The sequence below is a fragment of the Clarias gariepinus genome, chromosome 7, assembly GCF_024256425.1.
Source record: "Clarias gariepinus isolate MV-2021 ecotype Netherlands chromosome 7, CGAR_prim_01v2, whole genome shotgun sequence".
Taxonomy (NCBI): domain Eukaryota; kingdom Metazoa; phylum Chordata; class Actinopteri; order Siluriformes; family Clariidae; genus Clarias; species Clarias gariepinus.
The window spans coordinates 25701681-25722658 of record NC_071106.1 but is presented as its reverse complement, the minus strand read 5'-3'; the positions used below and the strand labels follow the sequence as shown (position 1 = coordinate 25722658).

Sequence of the window (20978 nt, the reverse complement as noted above, 5' to 3'; positions counted from 1 at the left end):
TGTGGAGGATATGACCATCTGCCTGAGGATACAAGACATGGATTGTGAGATTCAAATATCCTATGTTTCATTAAAATATAGAATGAGGGTTTAATTAAGGATACAAACCCACAATATGTAACACAACAAAGCAGCACATTGGCACAGAGTCAGAGAAGTCAGACAGCACAGGAATAAAAACCTGTCTCCAAAAATAATTAGAATAAATATCTCATTAAATAAATAAACATTTTTTTCCTCAATGATTTTTCAAATGAGTCAATACATATTAAAATATGCACAATGGCTGAAATAAAAGACCCCAACATTAAGTACTTATGAACATAGTTGTAGTACTTAGTACTTGTGTACTGTAAAACTATGTTTTTGATTAATCAAATCAAAAGGCACATTTATCAATATGAATGAATGGTGCATGAAAGGGAAACTGAACAAGGAAAGATCAAGAACTAGTTAGCAGTGAAACTGGTGATGGTCTCACTTAGATGGGGAAAGTGTTAGTAGGTAGGCATGTGATTTGTCTTTGTTTTTTTGTAATATATTACATTTTACAAACTTTAGTTAACTATAAAGTGCTTCCAATCAGGAGTTAATGTGTAATTTTACTGATTCAGTAAGTGGATACTATTTAAGCATTGTCTCAAGTGTCATATCAAAATATGTACACAGCATACATTGCATCACACTGATTTTTCTGTCTCTGAAACTATTCCTCAAAATCTGTATTGGGGTTGTATTGGTGAGGTTTCTCAGCCAAAGAGGTAAAACAATAATAGTTAGGGGGGAGAGCAGGGAAAAAATAGCAGCTTGTAAATATTAGAAATATTTTAAAGCCTGTCCCATCAGATACACATTATAAGCTATGAGGTTCAATCTGTAATCAGAGGCAGTGTTTTTTTTTATCTGATTTGTCTAAATTCATTATTGTGAGAAGCATTTTTGTACATTGTATTCAGTTGCAAAAAGACCAAGGTCTGTATTAAAAAAATTATATTCTTAATCATAAAATTTTGTATAAAATAAGACAATTATAATTAAATATGATAGAGGATCATGCTAGAACAATCACTGCAAAAACAGGATCCATTCAGCTTAAATTATAGAGGACTAGTTTTATAAAAAGGTCACTTTGCAATTGATTACTGTGACAGTTGTGCAATATTGAACAAATTGGCACTAAAACTGGCCAACTGACTCCTGTGGGATTCTGTACACACATTAAACAAAACCAGTTAATAGTTTTTTTTATATGCAGATACAGACTTACTAAGCAGACTGATTAGATTGGAGGTTTGATTTTGTGCCATAACCGGTTTTCACTTTTAAATTTTTACAATAATATTTCTTGTCCTCTTTGACAAGCCTGAATTTTACCTGACCCCAGTGATTTTTGTCAACAGATTCCTATATACAGCGAGGAAAATAAGTATTTGATACATCAGCATTTTTATCAGTAAGGGGATTTCTAAGTGGGCTAAATTTCCACCAGATGTAGCCATCAAGCCAAATATTCAATTCATACAAAGAGATCAGAACATTTAGGTATACAAGTTGAGTCATAATAAATAAAGTAAAATGACACAGGGAGTAAGTATCGAACAAAGATAACAAGGTGCAAAATGGCATAGAAAGCCTGGAGATCACCTAAAATCTGTCAGTACTGACAGAGAAACCCTGAGGGGCACTGGTGGCTCAGTGGTAGGTGTTTCGCCTGCCATGTGGAAGGCCCGGGTTCGATTCCCAGCCAGTGCCCAAACCCGGATAAAATGGGAGGATTGTGTCAGGAAGGGCATCTGGCGTAAAACCTGTGCTAATTTGTAGTGCGGACTAGGTATTCCGCTATGCTGACCCCTTGCCGGGAGCAGCCGAAAGAACGACAACATCTGACAGAGAAACCCTGCCACCTATTAGGTTACCTATTATTCGGAAACGGAAAAAGCATCAGTTTATCATAAACGGGCCACGATCAGGTGCTCCACAGAAGAGCCCTGTCCAAGGAGTCCAAAGGATAATCAGGAGAGTTTTCCAAGATCCACTCGGGCAAAATTTCAGGAAGACCTTGCATCAGCAGGAAATGCTGAAGTAAACTATAAAGCATTGAAGAGAAAATGCTGCATGCTCACCACGCAAGATTCCATTGCAGAACATCATTTAAAGAAGCCTGTGGATTATTAGGAGACTTATATGGTCAGATGAAAGCAAAATTAAACTTTTTGACAGTCATTCTACACACCATGTTTGGAGAAGTAATGGCACTGCCCACCACCCCAAGAACACCATACCAACACTTAAGTTTGGGGGTGGAAGCATCATGGTTTGGGGCTGCTTTTCAGCAAGGGCTACTGCCAGACTTCACTTTATTGAAGGCAGGACAAATGGAGAAATTTACTGGGACATTCTGGATAAAAATCTGCTGCCATCTACCAGAAAGCTGAAAATGAAAAGAGGTTGGACATTTCAGCAAGACAATGATCCCAAACACAATTCCAAGGAAACAATGAAGTGGCTTCAAAGAAAGAAAATCAAGTTGCTTGAATGGCCCAGTCATCACCTGACCTAAATACCAAAGAAAATCTATGGAGAAAACTGAAGATCAAAGTTCATAAAAGAGGCCCAAGAAACCCTCAAGATTTAAAAAACGTTTGTGTGGAAGAATGGGCCAGAATCACTCAATGAGTGCAATGCAGACGACTGGTTTCTCCATACAAGAGGCGTCTAGAAGCTGTAATCACCAACATAGGCTTTTCTACAAAATATTAAATAAAGTGTGTTTAATACTTATTCCCTGTGTCATTTCACTTTATTTATTATGACTCAACTTGTATATTTAAATGTTCTGATTTTTTTGTATGAGATCAATATTTGGCTTGATGGCTACATCTGGTGGAAATTTTCTGTCAATAGCCCACTTAGAAATCCCCTTACTGATAAAAATGCTGATGTGTCAAATATTTATTTTCCCCACTGTATTTTTTTCATTGTTGCATTTTACATTGAACATCAAAGCCAATTTCTGTAATTTTGGTATGTTATTATCTTTTGCAGTTTCAGAACAGGTTTGTTTTTTGACCATAAAAAATACAAAATAACTTTCTTTTCTGAAGAGTGCGCATGTTTGTTCATTGTAATTTTGGTGATCCTACCCATAAGCACTCTTTTACTCTTTGTCAAAACATAAAATAATCATTCCTACATCAAATCGTAATTCTTCTTGAACAGTGTTCTCTTACTTGTCGTCTCCTGAAACTGCTCCAAAGACACACTGACGACTCAATGTGCTTCTGTATGTCAATGTGTCTGTAATATCGTCTACTTTTTCTTTCTGTATATTTTTTCTCTCCCTCTAATCTGTGTGGAACATTGAGGCTAAACTCAGTAAAAGGGGAGCATGTAAAATAATAAATTAAACAAAAACCTCTCAATGTCAAGGAAATTAACATATATTATACATTTTGTAATTTTGCCGTGTATTGTCCTCCTAAAAACAACAACAAAAAAAATTCTAACCTAGCTTTATACGTTGTTGTTTTCACCATCCACGTTCTGTGAGCCTTCACAACAGTCAGACGGAGATGAGAGAGGCTGGCGATGAGAGCCATCTTTCTGCATCTTTGAGTCTCTCTGAAGGTCACAATGCAAAGCTGCCAGTGCATTATGTGTTGGCACCACCATTAAGGGTTCTGGCAGAGTACAGATGGAATGCAGCAAAGGATTATGGGAAAAGGGACTTTTTAATGATAGTTTAAGAGATCTAGCTTAAATCCATTAAAGAATATTTAATCTATTCCTTAAAAGAAAAAGAGTGTTCCTCCTTTCCTCTCAGCCTTTTCCTGGCCTCAGATCCTCCCAAAGCCAGACCTCACCGCACAGCCTTGTGCTTTCCACCACAGCAGCCACATCTCTCTCCACAGCGCAGACATGCTCGCAGGGGCAGGTAGCAGCACATGCAGGGCACAAACAGTGAAAGTGCCAGCAGTGCCATCCAGCCAGCACAGCAAAGTGGGTGTGGCCTACGGCCCAGCGAGTCTTCACATGAACATGGCTCCCAGAACTCGCCTTCAGAGTCTGACATGCAGTGGTAGAGCAGGCTTTCAGCACACCATACACACGTCCACTGGCGTAGGCAGTGTAGAGCTGGATCCGGAGCATCCCGGCAGCGGCCACGTCCATTCTCTGAGGCACTAAACACCGAGCGACAGTACACACAGCGTGATGAGCAGGAGGACGAGCCTTGTGGACACGGGCTGTCATCATCAGGTGAGATGGCATCTCCACCCCCACTGGTCCCACTGCCCCCTCTCTTGCGAGTCCGAGAACGGGGTGTGGCAAGTGAAGTATGAATGCAGCATGGAGAAGGTGAAATTTTCCCCATCTCCTGTGGGGAGCCGCTTGCAGGAGATGCTCCAGGCATGGCATTAGGCATACAGGTGGGTGAGGAGGAGTGTCGCCGAGAGCCTTTGGTGTCCAGCATAACAGTGACCTCACAGCCTGTAGTGCCTACACCTGCCAGTTCTTTCTCAAAATGCACCACACACAGCTCTGTCTTGTCTGGTCCACTTCCTACCATAACACCTCCTGTCAGACCTCCAACTTTGGTCCGTGTGGCCCCAGCACGTCGGTAGTCCTCATAACCCCGTGAGCCCCATAAATCCTTGCATGGATCAATACTGCGTAGGTCACCTTCTTCCAGCAAGGACATGGTAGGCGAGAGTGGGGACAAGGGTGAGGAGGCTGGGGGTGCCAGAGGGGGGGTAGGGGGAGCAGGAGGAGGAGGAGGAGGGGCTGGAGGGTTCAACACAGCAGGTACTTGAGAAAGCTGGTGCTGGCAGGACCGCCTGTGGACCTAAAGAAATACAAATGATGGTTGAAGGAAACAGATAATTATAAATTAGGACATAAATATCCTAAAGTTGTGGCTAAAGTTGTCTGGAACTTTACCAATGAAAGAAATATTGAATATTTTAACCATTTCTTCCTTATATACAGTCAGGTCCATAAATTTTGGAGCAAAGTTATTATTTTTGCCGTTTGACCTTTGTACACCACATTTAATTTAAAGCTGTGACAGAAGTCAAGACTTTCAGCTTTAATTCAAGGGTGATTAAAGTGTGGTCTTAACCATTCCAGGACTTAACCATTTTCATACAGACAGGCAGAAGGATTGCCTTAAAAGCTTGAATGAAAATTATACACATCTTGAATGTTATTTCAAATTCAAGGTCCTGGTGTAAAGATGCTGGTCCAAAAAAATAATCTTTGTTTTAAATTTTTTGGACATGAATGTACATTTTTCTAAACAATTTTATATTATATAAGCTTTGGTCCATATAAACTTACCCTGCATATTTACTCTAAATGCTGTAAGAAGCAGAAAAAATTATTAAAATACCTGGGCAGGGGTCTGAGTAGTGATGGCATGGCCTTCTCCATAACCAAACTCTTCTGCTGCAGAGAGGACAAAGCAAGTGGAGGAGGACTCGCTAGTCACTATGGTGATGGGCTTGGGCAACATCTCCTTCCTGCTGTTGGAGGACGACTCACTGCCTGTGTGAGACTGATACAGACTGCAAGTTATCAAACATGCAGGAACTGCTAGTGCAAGTGTGTCCAAAGTCTGGCCCAGAGACAGATGTTAATTGGCCTGCAGCTTCTCTCTATATCAATGTATGATAGGTTGACCACTGTGGGGTCTAAAATTACTTTATATGAACAGTAAGCTAATGCTCACTGACAGCTAAATTGTAAATTCAAATACTGCCAAATATATTTAAATTAAAAAGCTAAAATTATTGTTTCATTTTTTTCACATATTATTTAATTCAGTTTATACATACATATGTGTGTATTGAACATCCAATTCCAAAATTAAGGACAATAATATTAGTTGTTGCGTCTTGCTGATTAAATTTATAACCAGGAGAATGTGTTTAAAGTTAGTTTTTCAGTTCTTCATCCCAAAGGTATTTATTTGGGTTAAGATAAGGGGTTTGTGGAGGCCACTTAAAATTTTCCCGACCTTAGTAAACTATGCCTATATCGAGCTCAGTCTGGACCATTAGATTTCGAACAATTGTGTTTTCCAATTCTTTTAGCAGCAGTTTTGGGAAGACACTTATAAAGTAATCAGGACCAATCAGAAGTGGTCCAAGGAAAGAAAACTGGTGAACCGGCAGGGTCATGAGCGGCCAAGGCTCACTGATGCATGTGTGGAGTGAACCCTGGTCTGTGTAGTCTGAACCAATAGAAGAGCTAGTGTACTGTAGTATATTCTAGATTCATTACACAAAAAGTGAAATATTTCTTTTTTAAATGTTTTATAAATTTTGATGATTATGGCTTACAGCCATAATCTGTCATCTCAAAATATTAGAATATTACATTTCAAATTTTAGTTCAGCAGTATAAATACGGTGTATGTCTCTCTCAGTTTAGTTCAGTACAAGCACAGGGAAGACTGCTGACTTGACCATTGTTCAGAAGACCTTCATCATCATTCTCCACAAGGAGTGTGTTCCACAGAAGGTGCTGTATTGGAGCTATTCATGAAGAGTTTACTGGAAAGGAGTGTGTCGCAGGTTATGGTTCATAAGCAACAGGGATGACTGCAGCCTTAAGAAGCAAAGTTGACCAAGACCTTGGAAGTGGCTCCGAAGGAGCGAAGTGAGTCCGCATCAAGAGCCACCATGCACAGACGTCTTCAGGAGTTGTGCTACAAGTGTTGCATTTCTTGTCAAGCCACTCTTGAACCAAAGACAACGTCAGAAATATATTGCCAAACTGAATCATTGCTTATTGGCCCAGGTCCTTTTTTCACATGAATTTAAATTTTGCATTTAGAAATAACTAAACCTAAACCAAAGTCCTCACAGTCTGGAGGAAGCGTGGAGCCTCACCGAACTGAAAGTGAAAGTTGCCATCTACTAGAAGACTTTGGCGAAAAAAAGAAGAAATTTATATTTATACTTTATGACTGTCTACTGACAAATTTTATGGAGATGCCAATTTCTTTTTCCAGCAGAACTTAGCACCTGTACACTGTTCCAAAACTACAACTAACCGATTTGCTGACCTTTGCTGCCTTATTTATTTATTCATTTATTATATTAGAAAGTATTCTAATCTTTTAAGTTAATGGACATTTTATTTTTTAAGCTGTAAGCCATAATCATGAAAATGTATATTTTACCTTACATGTAATGTATAGAAAATATACAACAGTTTCACTTTTTAAAATAAATTATGAAAAAAAATTAACTGGCCGGCTGTGGTGCGCTGGCTGTTTTGGTGTCTTTCTATTGAGGTCAGCATTGCCTTTTTTCCACGATTTATGCTGCATTGGCTTTTCTGTGGGATCGGACGAGACAGGGTAGCCTTTGGTCCCCACAGGCATAAATGAGCCTTAGGTGCCCATGATCCTGTCGCCAGTTTAATGCTGTATAATACAGAAATAAAAACAGATAATCAATATTAATGTTTTGTGGTGTTAACGTCATGGCTAATCGTGGTATATGTAATATGTGGGTATAATGTGTGTAGCTGCTGTGATAATGTATATTGATAAAGGCTAAATACATGCCCATTAGAAACATCAGGAGAGAATAATCAGATTTGTTTCTGCTGAAAGTTAAAAGTCTGTAGTAACTCAAATAAGCACTCTTTACAACTGTGGTGAGCAGAAAAAGCATCACATTAGGTTTATGGGCTACAACAGCAGAAGACCACTTTACGTTTAGGAATGAGAATTTAATACCATCATGAGCACAGACTCACTAAAACTGAACGTTTCATTGAGGTGACGTTCCTAAATTTTTTTCTGTCCAGTTTTGATGAGCCTGTGTGCATGATAGTCTCAGATTCCTGTTCCTATTTCTTAGTTCTTAGACTCAAACCAATGTATAAGTTCTTAACTTACTGTAAATTTCAAAGTTTAATTTTTACTCACTACTGTAAACAGTTGTATGAGTGACAATATAAGTTACAATATCCCTTAAGGTGGCTCAAACAATCCATTTGTTCCCCTTTGACTGCTCAACCAGTGAATTTTCACCCACAGAACTGTTGCTCACTCAGTGTTTTTTTTTCTGCACTGGAAACTATTGTGTGTAAAAATCAAATGAGCTCAGTAGTTTCCGAAATACTCTTACCTGTCTATGTGGTACCAACATTCATGTATAATTATGGATGTTGGTACCACATAGGCAGATCAAATAAAGGTAAGGGTTAAAGTAACAGCATTTGGATGTGAATATTAGTAGCTCTTTGTCTGAATTTTGTAAAAAATCGCATGAATTTAAAGGTGTACAGGTGTTGTTAATAAAGTAGTCAGTAAATGTATATTTATATGCTATGTGGCTAAAAGTATGTGGGCACCCTACCATTACACCCTCATGAGGGAGCCCCAAACTATTGACAAAGCGAATGAAGCACAAAATTACTTATAAAGTCTTTGTATGTTGAAGCATTAGGATTTCCCTTCTTTGAACTATGGGGCCTACCATAAACATGTTCCAGTATGACACACAACCATTCTGAACACTTTTGGGATGACGTGTAGCCAAATGCACACCAGACCTCCTTGTCCAACATCAGGTTTTTACTAATGCTATTGTGGCTAAATGAGGAGAAACAGGAACATCCTAAAATCTAGTGGAAATGCAGTTATAGCAGCAAAGTAGGGCCAAATTCATATATTTAATATCATCTATTGAATTATTGGCATGGCAAAGGCAATCATTCAAGCTATTTGGGTTTGAAATGTATATAAAAGGTGAATATGAGATAATAAATCAGAATTTCAAATCAAGTGAGTTCAGAGTTCCCACCAAACACAGGGAGAACATGCAAATTCCATGCACACAGACCTTGAGGTGAACTTAAATAATTCATCAAACAAATTTGAATATTTCACAAAGTTAACCTAAATAAATACAAAATGCATTCTTTTAAAACGGCGATTACGTTTATTAAGGGGGAAAAAAAGCTGTTGAAACCAACCTGGCCCTATGTGAAAAGTATTAAAAAACTGTGATTTTTAAAAAGCTGAGTTAAATTTCACTTGCCACACCCAGGCCTGATTACTGCCAGACATGTTAAATCAAGAAATCACTTAAATAGAGCCTGTCTGACAAAGTAAACACTAAAAATTTTACAATTAAAAATAAAAGCCACACAAAAATTTGAAACAGTGGTAACCCTTTCCGAGAGTTGCCTCCAACCACCAGCAAGTGGATCTCGAAAACCCCCACAAAATTAAGATTGGTGTGGCATAGTTAAATCCAGACTTAAATCCAAATGAGATGCCAGGTTGCCACGTATCACGAAAGTTTACAACCACAAACAACAATGTATTTTATTGAGATTTTATGTAATAGACCAATAGGCACATAATTGTGAAGTGGAAGAAAAATTATAAATGCTTTTCAACATTTTTTTTTACAAATAAAAATCTGAAGGTGTGGTGTGTATTTATATTTAACCCCTCTTTTATCACTAACTTGGTTCCTGTGGAACCAATTGCTTTTAGAAGTCATCTAATTAGTAAATAGAGTCCACCTGTGTATTATTTAATCTCAGTATAAATACAAGTGTTTTGTGAAGCCCTCAGAGGTTTGTTAGAGAACATTAGTTAATAAACAGCATCAAGCCCAGGGAACACACCAGACAGGTCCAGGATAAAGTTTTGAGAAGTTTAAAGAAGGGTTAGGTCATAAGTATGGCACAACTGCAAACCTACCAAGACATCACGTCCATCTAAACTAACAGGCTGGGCATTAATCAGAGAAGCAGCCAAGAGGCCCGTGCTAACTCTTGTGGAGCTGCAGAGGTCCACAGCTCAGGTAGGAGAATCTGTCCACAGGACATCTACGTATTAGTCATGCACTGACCTATGAAAGAGTGGCATGAAGAAAGCCATTGTTAAAAGAAAGCTATAAGAAGTTCCGTTTGCAGTTTGCGAAAGGCACCTGTGAACATGTGATGAAATAAAAATGTAAGTCGCTCTGAATAAGAGTGTCTGCCAAATGCCTAAATGTAAATGTAAATGTAAACATGTGACTCACAGGGACACAGCAAACCTGTGGAAGAAGGTGCTCTCTTTGGTCAGGCCAAAATGGAATTTCTGTGGCCTGAATGCAAATGTGTGGCAGAAAACTAACACTGCACATCACCCTGAGCACTCTATCCCCACTGTGAAACATGGTGGTGGCATCATCATGTTGTGGGGATCCTTTTCTTTAGCAGGGACACGGGAAGATGGAAAAGCAAAATACAGGGCAATCTAAGAAGAAAACCAGTTAGTGTCTGCAGAGGACAGCCTGGGCCAGAAGTTCACCTTCCAGCAAGACAACGACCCAAAACATTCAGCAAAAGCTGCATTTGAATGGTTTAAATCAAAGCATATTCATAATAGCACAGTCAAAATCCAGACCTAAATCCAAGAATCTGTGGCCAGACTTGGAAATTGCTGATCACAGACGCTCTCCATCCAGTCTGACTAAGCATAAGCTATTTCGCAAAAAAGAATGGGCAAAGATTTTACTCTCTAAATGTGCAAAGCTGGTAGAGACATATCCCAAAAGACTTGTTTTAATTTAGCCCCCTAAGTCAATATCTTGCAGAACCATCAGCAAAAGGTGGTTCTACATGGTATTGACTCAGGGCGTTAAATCCAAAAGCATGCCACACTTTTCAGATATTTATTCATAAATAAAAAAAAAAAAACATTTATAATTTTCATTCCACTTCACAATTATATGCCACATAAACACCTTATGTGTTGGTATATCGCATAAAATCCCAATAAAAATTTGAGGTTGTAACATGACAAACTGTGGAAAAGTTCAAGGGTATACTTCTGAAAGGCACTGTATGTTGTGTAAAATGTAAAATCGGGAAGGAGCAAATACATTTTCACAGCACTGTATAAGCCCAAGCCATGACACTATCTCCACTGTGCTTGGACAATGCTCGCCATTTTGGATCATAAGCAGGTTATTTCTTTGTTCATTCTTTGGCCTTCCTGTCATTTTTGTAGAGGTCCTTTTGTAGATCTTAGTTCCAGATCATTTATGGCTCATCTCTATAGTTCTTTACAAATTAATTTCAATTTGGCCATCTTAACTGCTGATATTGGGTTTGTATGTGGTATAACCTCTAAATTTCTGATTAAAATTTTTGTTGATTAGGGGATTGTGATTACCTTCACCCCTGTGTTGTGAAGTTGTTAGTGTAGTCAGTGACTTCTTTTAGTGGGAATTTACAGTTCACACATCGATTCTTTTTTCAACTTGTTGTTTATTTTTCTTGGCTGACCTGTTTGTTTTCTGGTTGTTAGTACACGGGTGTTTTTGTTTGTGCGTTTTGTTTTGTTTTGTTTAGCTTTTATATTTTGTCACTTACAGTACATGTAAATGTGTTAAACAACTTTACAGCATTGGCACATGTGACTCAAAGGTACATCTAGTAGCCCTAAGTTTCACTGTTAAGATTGCATATGTTCATAAAAAAATAATAATAATGATAATAGAAATACAGGCTTAAGCCATAAAAGTTCTGGAACCAAGATTAACCTCCACGAAAAGATGGAAGGGTGGAGAAAGAAAGAATCTGATCATGATCCAAAACATACAAACTCCTTGATCAAGCACAGTGAGGTGCATGTCATGGCCTGGGCTTAAATGGCTGATTCCGGAACTGGCTCACTAATCTTTAATAATTAGCTAAAAGCCTGAACATTCTGTCTGCTAATATATGAAGAAATACATCTTAGCTAATTGGAAGACTTCCATCATGCAGAAAAAAGTTATCCAAAACACAATGTGAACGCAGCAATGGACTTCATCAAGGGGAAAAAATAGAGGGTTTTAGATGGTTGAAGTCAGACCACAACCCAATTGAGCATGTATTTCACCTCCCATGACTGCCCATGACCTAAAATTTAAAATAGAAATAGGGGTATTCAAACAGAAACCTGAACAGTGAATTAACTCAACAAGTTGGGGAAAATATATACCGCCAAGGCTAAAAAGGTTTTACATTAATATTTTGTTTTAACTATCTTTAGCTTTGATTAAAACAAATTTGTGGTGGCATATGTGTGAAAAATGGTTATGCATGGTCCCAGAACCACTCATCTGCAGTGTAGAGTCCTGCCCATTTTATCTGAGAAGCAAAAAAACATCAATTGATGTGATAAACTGGTTATTCAGTACATTTAGATACTCAGCTGACTTTATTTTATTGACAAATAATGATGCAGAGCCTAGACCTGACCAAATTAAACAACCCCAGATCATAACACTGGCTTGGCGAGTGGGTACTATTCATGGTGGGTACATCACTTTATTAGGGCAAATCTGGACTCATAGATCACATGACCTTTCCCGTTGCTCTAAAGTCTAATCTTTATGCTTCCTAAGTTTTTTTTCCTGAGTAGCCTCACAAACAACTGTTCTAAGTTCTTGTTGCATTATGTGTGCTTTTACTTGTAACTATTAAACATACAGTTGCTTTGATTTATACTATAGATTTTTACAATGCAAATTAAACAAAAGATAATTGATCTTTAGTGCAAAAAAAGCAGGTAAATTTTAGCAGTGCAATTCTAGCAAGTGAAATATTCTTGAATCTACAGTAGCTAAACCTATGTATAATTTCTTAATATAAGATTACAACAAAACAAATATAGGATTATTAAGCTTATTTTTATCAAATTTCAGGTAAAATGTTGTGTACTACTGGCAGATACTGTAATTTTGCTTGGTTTAAGCAATTTATTTATCGAAAGAAGTAAAATTATCTGCCAATAGAACATTTTTTGTAAAAAAATATTTTTTAAGGAATTATAGATGGATATGGCAAAATTCAAGGGTATTTAATTTGCTAAGATGTGATTTTTTGCAGCGTCATGAAATTTTAATCGTCCAAATTTCTTCCACAAAGTTGACGGCTCTGCGCTATTCTTCCAGGTTGTAATAATCTGTTGGAGGTTCCCAACAAAGCCTCCATTTAAATAAACAACCTAATCCATCTCATGGCATAAGCTCACACAACCTATCAAACACTGTGGGCAATTTGGATATGCCAGTCAACCGGTACCAGATCTTTGGACAGTGTAAAGAAACCGGATTAACTGGAGGATACCAACCAACCACAGGGACAACAGGGCTACAGTGCTTACCACTATATTATACACTATATTGCCAAAAGTATCTTCCCATCTGCCTTCATATGCATATGAAATTGAGTAACATTTAATTCTTAATGCATAGGGTTTGATATGATGTTGGCTCACTCTTTGCAGCTATAACAGCTTCAATTTTTCTGGGAAGGCTTTTTCACAAGGTTTAGGAGTGTGTTTATGGGAATTTTTGACCATTCTTTTAGAAGCACATTTGTGAGGTCAGATGCTGATATTGGAAGAGAAGCTTTCTGCACTGTACTTGAGCTCATCTAAGGGCCACATGAAGTTTGGAGTTCTGTAGCTATTGCTATTCTGTAGACTCTGCAGAAAGTTGGCGACCTCAGCATTCGCTGACCCCACTATGTGATTTATGTGGCCTACTGTACAACTTTGTGGCTGAGTCGCTGTCATTCTGTATAAATTCCACTATAAGGCCTCCGAGTGGCGCAGTGGTAAAGTGCTCACCCTATCATCCGGAAAGAGATGATATTATTGGCCGAGCTCTCTCAGAGTGGAGGAATAAGAGGTATTTCCTGGTCCCACATTATCACGGCTTTACAGCCAATCAGGGGTGTCTGTGAGCTCACGCAAGCGGAAGGAGTGGATAGCGCTGTGTTACACCGCCCCCAACGATGCATGAGCAAGCAGTTCGAAAAGATGTGGTCGGCTGGCGTCACATGGTTCGGAGGAAACACGTGATAGTCTTCGGCCCTCCCGACTGAGTGGTAGTAATAGCCTAAATGTGGGAGCCCCCTAGTGACGGGGAGGAATTGGACACGACTAAATTAGGGAGAAAATCAGGAAAAAATCTAAAAAAATAAATAAATAAAATAAAATAACTTTCACTATGATATAATACCACTAACAGTTTACTGTGTAATATTTAGTAGTAAGGAAATTTCTCAACTGGACTTATTGCACAGGTGGCCGTGGTATCACAGTACCACGCTGAAATTCACTGAGCTCCTGAGAACAATGATTTTATACACTTATAACCAAAGAAGTGATTGGAGCAACTGAATTCAATGATTTTGACGTTTGAATACTTTTGGCAATATAGTGTATGGAGACTTAGAATGGATATAAAATGTCTGAACATCCTTGTTAGAAAAATCAAGGCATCAGGATCATAGGAAACATTTTATACTCCTTAATACCCCTTAACATCTTCATTTGGCAATTTTTTCAACTTTTTCTTTCAAAAATTTTATAGATCTAAGAGAAATTGGTATATCCTGTGCACAACCCTCAAGTAATTTTACAGGGTTTTGATAGATTTAGATCTGGACCCTCCCCCAAATGCCAGAAATGCCAGACTGCAAGAAATTGCTATCTCATAAAAGGAGTGTCCAGTACTTGTTAGATATTTTTGCAGCTTCTTTAATGTTACCATAGTTCTTGGTTGCCTACCTGATTAGATTTCATTTGGATTTTGGATATGTCCTGTTTTTTGTCTGGTAATACCAATCCCTTGGTAATGTGATGCAATTTCTCCACTTTATGAGGTACTTATCACTTAGGCCAACTTGGGCTGTAGGCCCAATAGTTTTTCCATGTGATGTATTCAAATGCAAGACAGGAGCAGCTTGTGGCTAGCAAGGTCACAATGTAAGACAAGATGTTTGAGAAGAAGATTGAGAGTGCTGCTCATAAAAGAAAACTGTTAAAAGGCGAAAGTCATTCATGATTAGAAATTATTGAAAAAAGATTCTGTTGATAAAGATGTTAATGATTCTTTAACTGTGTTAATAAGAAGGAATGAGTGTCAAGCTCAACAACTCGTGTTGACTAGGGGTAAAAAAATATTGGTGGCAGGGATGGTGAAGGTGGGGTCACCCCTGGCTGCGGGGCCTCAGAGCCAAGTCTGGTTCTACTAACTATGGAAAGGAAATGGCAGGAGAGGATAAGCATACAGGAGGAATGTTACCTGGATCAGCTGGAGAGTGTAAGGTGTGTATGTAAGTACATGGGACTATTTCCGTACCAAAGAAGAAGACATTACTTTGATTTGTTGTTTTTATGCTGTTATTATTAGTGTTTCTGCAGGGTTTTTTCTTTTTTTCGGTAATATGGAGTGGACTTAAACTTTCACACATTTTGGTTTTAATAATCATCTAGTCTACTTTTTCACTTTCTAAGTCACTTGTGAGTGTGGTTGTTATTAAAAGTGATTAGACTGGGTTTATGCTCAAGTAGGCTTAAGTGATTTGGTCATCTGTTGATATAAATATGGTTTATTTTCTGGCTCAGAGAGAGACAAGTCACCAATGTTTCTCCTAAGATAAACTTATACAGTCTGCGCGGTAGATAAAAGTAGCTATTATGCATTTTTATTTTGATATTTAGTGGGGAAGGGGGCTATAATACATCTCAGGGCCTACACAGTGTTTCATGGTATATCTCTTCTTTTTATCATTTTGTTCACCTCTTCTGATTGATACCTTTAAATAAAGGGATTTTGTTCATGATTTGTCAAGCAAATTTTACAGTAACAGATTATCCTTATTTAGGGTTAATTAGAAGCACTTAATTGATAACAGGTTTATGATAATTGCTTTTTAACAGGAATTTAAATATGATTATTTCTGAGCACAGGCAAATGATAATTACAAAAAGGTGTGCTTAACTAACATTAACTCCTAAAACCTCCTTATAACTCCTTATATTTTTGTTTCATTACTTAAATGTCATTGATTTCTATGTTCCTTGTTTATTTTTTTCAACATCACAAAGCTTCAATTTTAATTTGGATGTGTAGAACTTTTATAGTATATCCACTGTATATTTATTGTAATAAAATCTTAAATGTTTTATGTAATTTACTAAATAAACCGATAGTTATCACTGAGGTTTGTCTGTCTTACTATTAGTGCAGTAGGTGAAATATAAGGCATCATGATAAAAATATAGATAATTAATAATAGATAATTAGACTTACTTCTTGACCATCATCTTCAGTGTCTCCTTCTTCTGGTGTGGAGGAAGAAGGGGAGTCAAAGCCTTAAAGGCAAGTTATTAAAAAACAAGGAGATTTGGATTTTAGAAAAAATGTGTGTACATTATTATTAAACATTCAGTGCTCATGAAGAGTGTAATATCTTATTTCAAGTAATAAACTAAAGAAATCTGACCATAAGATTCCACAAGAAACTAAACTTGCTGTCGGTATCCTATCAAGATCAAGTTTTAAGCCTCCAGGTTGCTGGCATACCTTTTTCCAGTTTGTCAAGCACAATTTGAAGGCCTTTTTCAAATGAAATGGCATCAGCTGGACTCTGGAAGGTTAGGCCAAACTTCCTCTCCTCTACACGCCAATGATGGAAGATGGGGTTCACCTTATTGTAGATCAGACCCTTTTGAATGGCACATTCGAGCACAGGCTACATGAAAAGAGAATCAGCAGTGTGGGTTTTGTGAATAAATTGGCACATTGATATCACATCTATAAATCGCTGACCCAAAGAGGGCATAAGTTAGAGTCCTGTGAAGAAATGAGATGGAGACGGGCATGAACACACACGCACACACTCACTGCTCGATCGCGCAGCCGCTCTCCACGTATGATATACTCCTTCTGCCCTTGGCTTTCGGAACTCCTCCCTTTACAGATGACAACGTGGCTAAGGCCTCCACCTCCAAGGGGCACCCAGCCGCCACTAGAATCATCACGTGTCATCACCACTGCTCGGACACGCACTCTGTAATGGAAGTGTGAGGTGTGAGGACACAGGCTAGTAGAGCATCAGATATCAAAAGCAGTTGCATACAAAAACACTTAAACACCTACATAAATGCATGACACACAAACAGCCAACATTATCCACCCACCTTAATACGTGCACGCACACACACGCACATGCACACACACATACACACACACACACGGACAAACACACGGACAAACACACACACACACACACACACACACAGGGGCATACCCAAACAAAATAACAAGCAAACAAACACACACAGTTCTACTGATGGGCCAGTAAAAGAGCAGACATTTTGGATCAACGACAAGTATAATGGAAATTATGAATATCTTCAATAAAATATTCCTGTTTATTCATCTACTTGACATAGGCACTATGATAAACAGATTATTTGTATGATCATGGTGATAAAACATGAGTGTTTCCCTTTAATGTCTACTCCTCCATCAACTTTGGGTTGAAATAAACCAGTGAGTCACGATTATATCAATGACAGGAGGACAGCACGAGTTTTAGTGAATGGTCACGTGGAAAAGGAAACGTATTCTCTCTTTCATTACAGGAAACTCATACAGATATTCATACAGATCGTTGTCTTAATATTGTCTGATGCTTGGTGTAAACCGAGACGAGGTATAATAGGTGAATGTGTTAATATGAAACAGCTTCGTTCAAAAGAGTTAGATGAATTAATGGCAACAATAAACCTAAAGAAAAGGAAAAAAGAAAAGTGAGATATATCAATCCAGTGAGATATATCAATGAACGCGCCCATTAGCTGGACGAGGCCCGTGGTATGTGAGCACAGCCACAATGTTGCCGCGATCTTTTTCGACATCAGTATGTCCAGTTTAACACACAGTCTACAATAATACGCGCAAAGGATCGTACACACATATTAGATTGAAATATTCTTCGATATTCTGTGCTGCTATTTTTTTTAAGCCATTACGTCCTTCCCTCTGTGCCACCTCTCGCCAGCTGACATCCGCACTCACTCGCGTATCGCCACAAGCAGTTTTATGAATGAAATAGAATAAAAGTGGCGGATTAAAAGGTAATATGCTATATGAGTGCACAAAACGCAGTTGTTAGGATAAAAGAAAGATGAGTGGGTGCAAGAAGGAATGGAGGAAGCAAGCGCTGGGTTGGGGGGAGGGGGTGACATGAGGAAAGGAAGAAGAGGAGGGGGTTGAGGAAGAGGAGAGAGAGAGAGAGAGAGAGAGAAAATCGCATTTCATTCATAAAGTTTGGCTTTAAAACCATAATGAAACTCGAGGCGCGTTGATAAAAAACCATAAGGAGGTCCACATCTCCCATTATGTCAGGGTACATTAGTGAGTACTATCCGCAACGCGATAAAGGTCAAAAAAAGAGAGAAAAACGCCATATATTGGATTTATTTCTTTCAGTACATCTTCACATTCCGTGACATATTTCACTATTATATGAATTGTGCAAAGAAAAATATCTGGACGAAACATGCAGTTGCGTATTTTGAAGGAAGATGTGGCTACTGCTGGCAATCTATTTGTCTTTGCTACGGCGTTTCCAGTAAAATATTTTGACACTATGGTACAGCAAATTTATGTAATCTACCTGCATATATTACTTTACAAAGATGCGCGTAGAAAATAATGTACATTAGGTCTTGATAGCTAAAGGCACATCGTATAATATATGTATCTTATTTATTTAATATCTTAAATAGCAGCTATAAACGCATTTGTATTAAAGGTGGAACACACACACACACACACACACACATATATATATATATATATATATATATATATATATATATATATATATATATATATATATTCCACAGTCCATCTTGTGTGTTGTAGCAATGCAGTAATGTTTGCTAAAATAAAATATAAGGACTTACTCGCCGTCCATGACTCGGTGCTGCTTGCCGCTTCGAGCTGGCTGCCCCCGGTCTCCTGTCTTTTTTTATTCCCCTTCTCAACAGAACATACACGCACGCTTACTCTCACTCTCTCTTGCTCTTTCGCTCTCTCTCATACACACACTCGCACGCATGCACCCCTTTCCAATCTCTTAACGTATATCCATATATCTATACATCTACATAACCGCACAGTCCTAAACGCACTCGCTGTTTTCATTGTCTTATCTTTTTGTGTATTTTTTGGTGTATCACGATAGGGCTGAAGGTTGCAGCAGCCATTTTCCTTTGGTTATAGCGACAGCTCTCTCTCTCTCTTTCTCTCTCTCTCTCTCTCTCTCTCCCAGTCACTCCCTCCCTGTTTCTTTTCCTTGTTTTCCTTGTACGCTACCTGCCGTGTTTCCTTTTGACCATCGCAGCACCAGAACAACAGATCACTCACCAGTCTCAGAGGATGACGTCTAGTGCAAATAGCAACTATAAAAGTAGTCAGTTCTTCGCGATACATTACCTTGTTCAGATACGCCGTTAATCGGTTGCGATCGCCAGGTGTCTTGTTCCAAAAATGTTAGGTCACTTGTCACGCTAATGTAATGTTTTCGTTGTTGTTGCTATTATTTGTTTGTTTTGGGTGTTTTTTTTTTTACGCGAGATAACGGCTAAAGTTAAAAGCAGATATCTCATATACAGTCCACATTGTCTCGATCAGGCCTAACCTGCACATTTGTGAAATCAGTAAATAAATAATCGAATATTTTATGCTATCGGCGGCAAAGGCCTTTTAGCATTAGCCTAGACATTAGCTGCGATACTGTTCAGTACCTTGGAAAGCTCCTTTCAGGCTCCCATTGTATACGACGTAGAGCCACAACAGATTCTTACTTGTTTCCATTGAGTTGTCCCTCCATTCATGTACAACTCCCATTCATTTTTTTTTACCAAGAGTCAAAGCACATAGCCTGTCATTGATAAACAACCACTACATATTAGAAGGGTTTTTATTATTCCTGTAATGAAATTAATGTACAGCATAACATTTTTATTTTATTTTAATGGAATTAAAAAAACATTATCCAGTATTAATGGCACGTTTAATGAAACACGTCTGAACTAAAGAATCCACTCATCTAATTTAAGTTGCAGTACATTTCGACACCCTTTGTGTACACATTACCTAAAAATAACAAATATCTACTAACCCTAATACTGAGGCTATCTATTTATCCCCTTTTTTTGGGGTGGGGAAGGGGGGATAAAAGCAGATAGGTGCCATGTGAGTTTTCTCACTGGGGTGAAAAAAGACACCCCATTACTTTATTATATACTTTATTTTAATATGATTTCATGACAAACATAAATTGGCAGTTAAACAATCTCTGGCCCTATTGGATTTAAAACCAAAATACTTGTCAATAAAACTAAAGTAAGTAGATTTTAAATACATTAGGATTTTTAGGTAAGTTATCATAATCATATCTAAATTAAAATAAGTAAATATCATTGGAATTGCAATTTTAGGTATATCCACACCCCTGATTATTTATGCAATAATCCACTCAGCCAATAATGTGGCATCAATGGAATGGACAAGATAAAGCAGATATTGGTCAGAAGCATAAGACAATGTTCTGTCATTACAGAAAACACGGTGAGAGAAAAATAAACTTTTTATTCAGGATCCTGAAGAGCAGTATATTATAATGCCAATGTGTGAACAGGGAGGGTCTGAAGGTAGGATCTTTTTGGATCTAGAATATGTACTATGTCTATCTATACAGACGCAGAAGGCCCCACATAAATTTCCCTAGTGGGCCTGTACAACAAGTACAACACATGCAGTTAAATCTCTTTAAATATGGTCATAAAGCTCAAATAATCAACATCATAGGTATTAAGGTTCCATTCGTCTTCAGACAATGAAAATCACCACAAATCTCACATTTGTGTGCATCAATGTTAGTCCTAAAAAACATACTGCTTTGAGAGCTATATGATAAAGATTGATCATTTCTTGACTGAACACGAAACAAAATCCTAGTGTTTCAAATCAAAGATAAAAAAATGTGATGTCAGTAAGTTTGAGTGTGGCATGGTTGTTGGTGCCAGATGGGATCAAGCTGTGGGACAAAACAAAAACAAATATTGTGTTGTATATTTGTGTTTTGTACAGTGC

At 38.0% G+C, this 20978-nt stretch overlaps 1 protein-coding gene across 1 annotated transcript; it reads right to left on the bottom strand.

Annotated features, from left to right (window-relative positions):
• Positions 1 to 2964: 2964 nt before the first annotated feature.
• On the bottom strand, positions 2965 to 18910 carry spred3 (sprouty related EVH1 domain containing 3). The gene is made up of 6 exons (XM_053500770.1): positions 18785 to 18910; positions 16713 to 16878; positions 16392 to 16560; positions 16119 to 16180; positions 5390 to 5554; positions 2965 to 4843 (listed from the first exon to the last, which is right to left on the bottom strand). The coding sequence occupies exons 1-6, from the start codon at positions 18793 to 18795 to the stop codon at positions 3860 to 3862; spliced, it is 1557 nt and encodes a 518-aa protein (XP_053356745.1). The 5' UTR covers positions 18796 to 18910; the 3' UTR covers positions 2965 to 3859.
• Positions 18911 to 20978: the final 2068 nt, after the last annotated feature.

Coding starts and splice junctions, on each gene's coding strand:
- spred3 (XM_053500770.1), bottom strand. Junction 16,561..16,712: donor AGCGGCTGCGCGATCGAGCA/GTGAGTGTGTGC, acceptor CTTTTCATGTAG/CCTGTGCTCGAATGTGCCAT. Junction 16,181..16,391: donor GCTTGACAAACTGGAAAAAG/GTATGCCAGCAA, acceptor CTTGCCTTTAAG/GCTTTGACTCCCCTTCTTCC.